General features: G+C 37.1%; 1 protein-coding gene across 1 annotated transcript; it reads left to right on the top strand.

Moving 5' to 3' along the window:
- Positions 1–517: 517 nt before the first annotated feature.
- On the top strand, positions 518–1,450 carry LOC146694364 (odorant receptor 131-2-like). The gene has a single exon (XM_085478738.1). The coding sequence runs from the start codon at positions 518–520 to the stop codon at positions 1,448–1,450; it is 933 nt and encodes a 310-aa protein (XP_085334864.1).
- The last annotated feature ends 1,106 nt before the right edge of the window (positions 1,451–2,556 follow it).

Below are 2,556 nucleotides of genomic sequence, written 5' to 3'. Positions count from 1 at the left end.
AAATTGTTTCTATAGAGACAGGTAAGAGTTGATGGACAAATCTAGAGACCAATTACATGCAGTAGTTGTGTATACTTGAATCGATCTATTGTACAAAATGTTTCCCAAATGCATTTCCTTTGGTGACATCTTCCTGTCGTGACATTCCCTCTTGTGTTACAGTTTCAGCTATAAAAATCAGATTATGACAGCACACACCTCAGACATGTTCTATTTACCGCAGGGATGCATTGGTAAAATGACTCTCTGATGTCTTGTGACTTGTTATCTTTAGGTATTATAGATATATGTCATGTCATATCAACATGCACTGTTAATGTTTAACTCAATATATATTCCACTTATTTTTACTGTGAGGCTGTTAAATTTGAATTTATTTTAACTTTGGATAAGATACTTTGTGTGAGATTTTATTTTAGAATTTAGAAACCAGACATGCATTCATATATGTAGATAAGTTCTTAAGATCTCCCCATATATGAAGATTTAAAACTATTTGCCTAAAACTAATAAATATATGGCATTAAATAACTCAGTAATTGGTGGTCAGCTGGCAATAAACAACATCAATAATCAGGTCATAATAGTCCAGTTACTTATCTCGATGTTTCTTTGCATCAACCTTTTGCTAATCACAACATTTTTTATGAAGGATATTTTTTACACAACTATGCGTTACATCTTATTTGCCATTGCACTGTTGTCTGATTCACTTTTTTTGCTAATAACTAATGTCTTGCTCATTTTGAGTTATTTTAGTTTCACCATACAAGTGTGGTTGTGTGTTATTATATATATTGTTTTGTCTGTGTACACATTTGTCACACCAGTTACTCTGACAGCAATGACCCTGGAGCGTTACGTGGCCATTTGCGTTCCCCTCCGTCATGCAGAACTGTGCCGAACACAGAGAGCTCTGCACTTCATCCTGATCATTCATGGTCTGAGCTCTGTTCCCTGCATTGCTATTCTTTCTATTTTCTTTGCTTCAGCAATCACCAGCTTCTATACCCAGAGCAGAATTTGTGCTGTTGAAATGTTCATTTTTCACAGATGGCAGGGACATCTTAGGTCAGCTATAAGTCAGCTTTATTTCTTGATTATGTCCATCACTATTGTTTTCTCATATGTGCAAATAATGAAAGTGGCCAAAGCTGCATCAGGAGAGAATAAGAAGTCGACATGGAAGGGGCTGAGTACAGTGGTTCTTCATGGTTTCCAGCTGCTGCTGTGTCTTATTCAACTCTGGTGTCCATTTATAGAGGCTGCTGTCCTGCAGATTGATTTTATGTTATTTATCAATGTGAGGTACTTTAATTACATAACCTTTATTCTTGCTCCAAGATGTTTGAGTCCTCTAATTTATGGCCTCAGGGATGAGATGTTTGTTAATGCACTGAAATACTACGCTCTCTGTGGCTTATATAAGAAACATTCAACAGCTTTTTGATTTATTATGTTCTAATGATCCACAGATTTCCAGGGATGGTCAGAGTTTTACTGATAAAAACAGACATTCTGTTCACTCTGCTGGTCTTATATTAAACTGATGCATAATATGACCCTTTTCACCTTTCTATTGTTCTTATTTAAAAAAATTTCGATAACAGGCAGCTTGCTTTGTGTTATTGTAGTCTTTTGTGGTGATTTTGCACTATATAAATACAACTGGACTGAATTGAAAATGCAGCTCAGATAATAACATTTGTTTGTAAACAAAACATGTTGTACTTGTGATTGTAGCTTCTTTAAACAATAAAAAAATATTTAGAATATAATAGAATCAACCTTTATTATCTCACGAATGAGAAATTTGGGTGTTACACAGATCTAAAGGGAATATAAAATGTAGAAGGAAGACACAATGCGGTCCTATATACATAAGCAACTGAAGTTCATATATGCACGTAACAATGCACAGAAATATGTATACAAATTGTACAGAGATAAAAAAAAAAAAAAGTTCAACTGTGTTATAGAGTCTGACAGCTGCTGGTAAGAATGACCTGCAGTAGCACTCCTTCCTACACTGTGGGTGTAAAAGTCTACTGCTGAACAAGCTGCTCAGTGCTCATACAGGTTCATGCAGGGGATGGGAGGTATTGTCCATGATGGATCTTAGCTTAGACAACATCCTCTCCTCCCCAACCTGCTCGATGGACTTCAGCGGACAGTCCAGGACAGAGCTGGCCCTCTTGACCAGTTTGTTAAGTTTCCCCCTGTCCCTCTCTGCCATTCCACCACTCCAGCAGACCACAGCATAAAAAATAGCAGATGCCACCACAGTGTCATAAAACTTCCTTAGCAGAGTCCTGTTCACCCCAAAAGATCTCAGCCGCCATCGCAGGTGGAGATGACTTAGACCAGGGGTCAGCAACCTTTAAAACCCAAAGAGCCATTTGGACCTGGTTTCCATGCAAAACAAAACACTGGGAGCCGCAAATACTTTTTGACATCTAAAATGAAGATAACACTGTATATATTAGTTTTTTACCTTTATGCTTTGCGTGAACAACTAAGATGTGTTGCTTATGAAATCCATGAAGTGCTACAGAG

The sequence above is a fragment of the Copadichromis virginalis genome, linkage group LG14 (assembly GCF_057382275.1).
Source record: "Copadichromis virginalis isolate Kocher_CV1m ecotype Utaka linkage group LG14, C_Virginalis_male_GT1.1, whole genome shotgun sequence".
Lineage (NCBI taxonomy): Eukaryota > Metazoa > Chordata > Actinopteri > Cichliformes > Cichlidae > Copadichromis > Copadichromis virginalis.
This window is presented reverse-complemented; position numbering and strand designations above follow the sequence as displayed.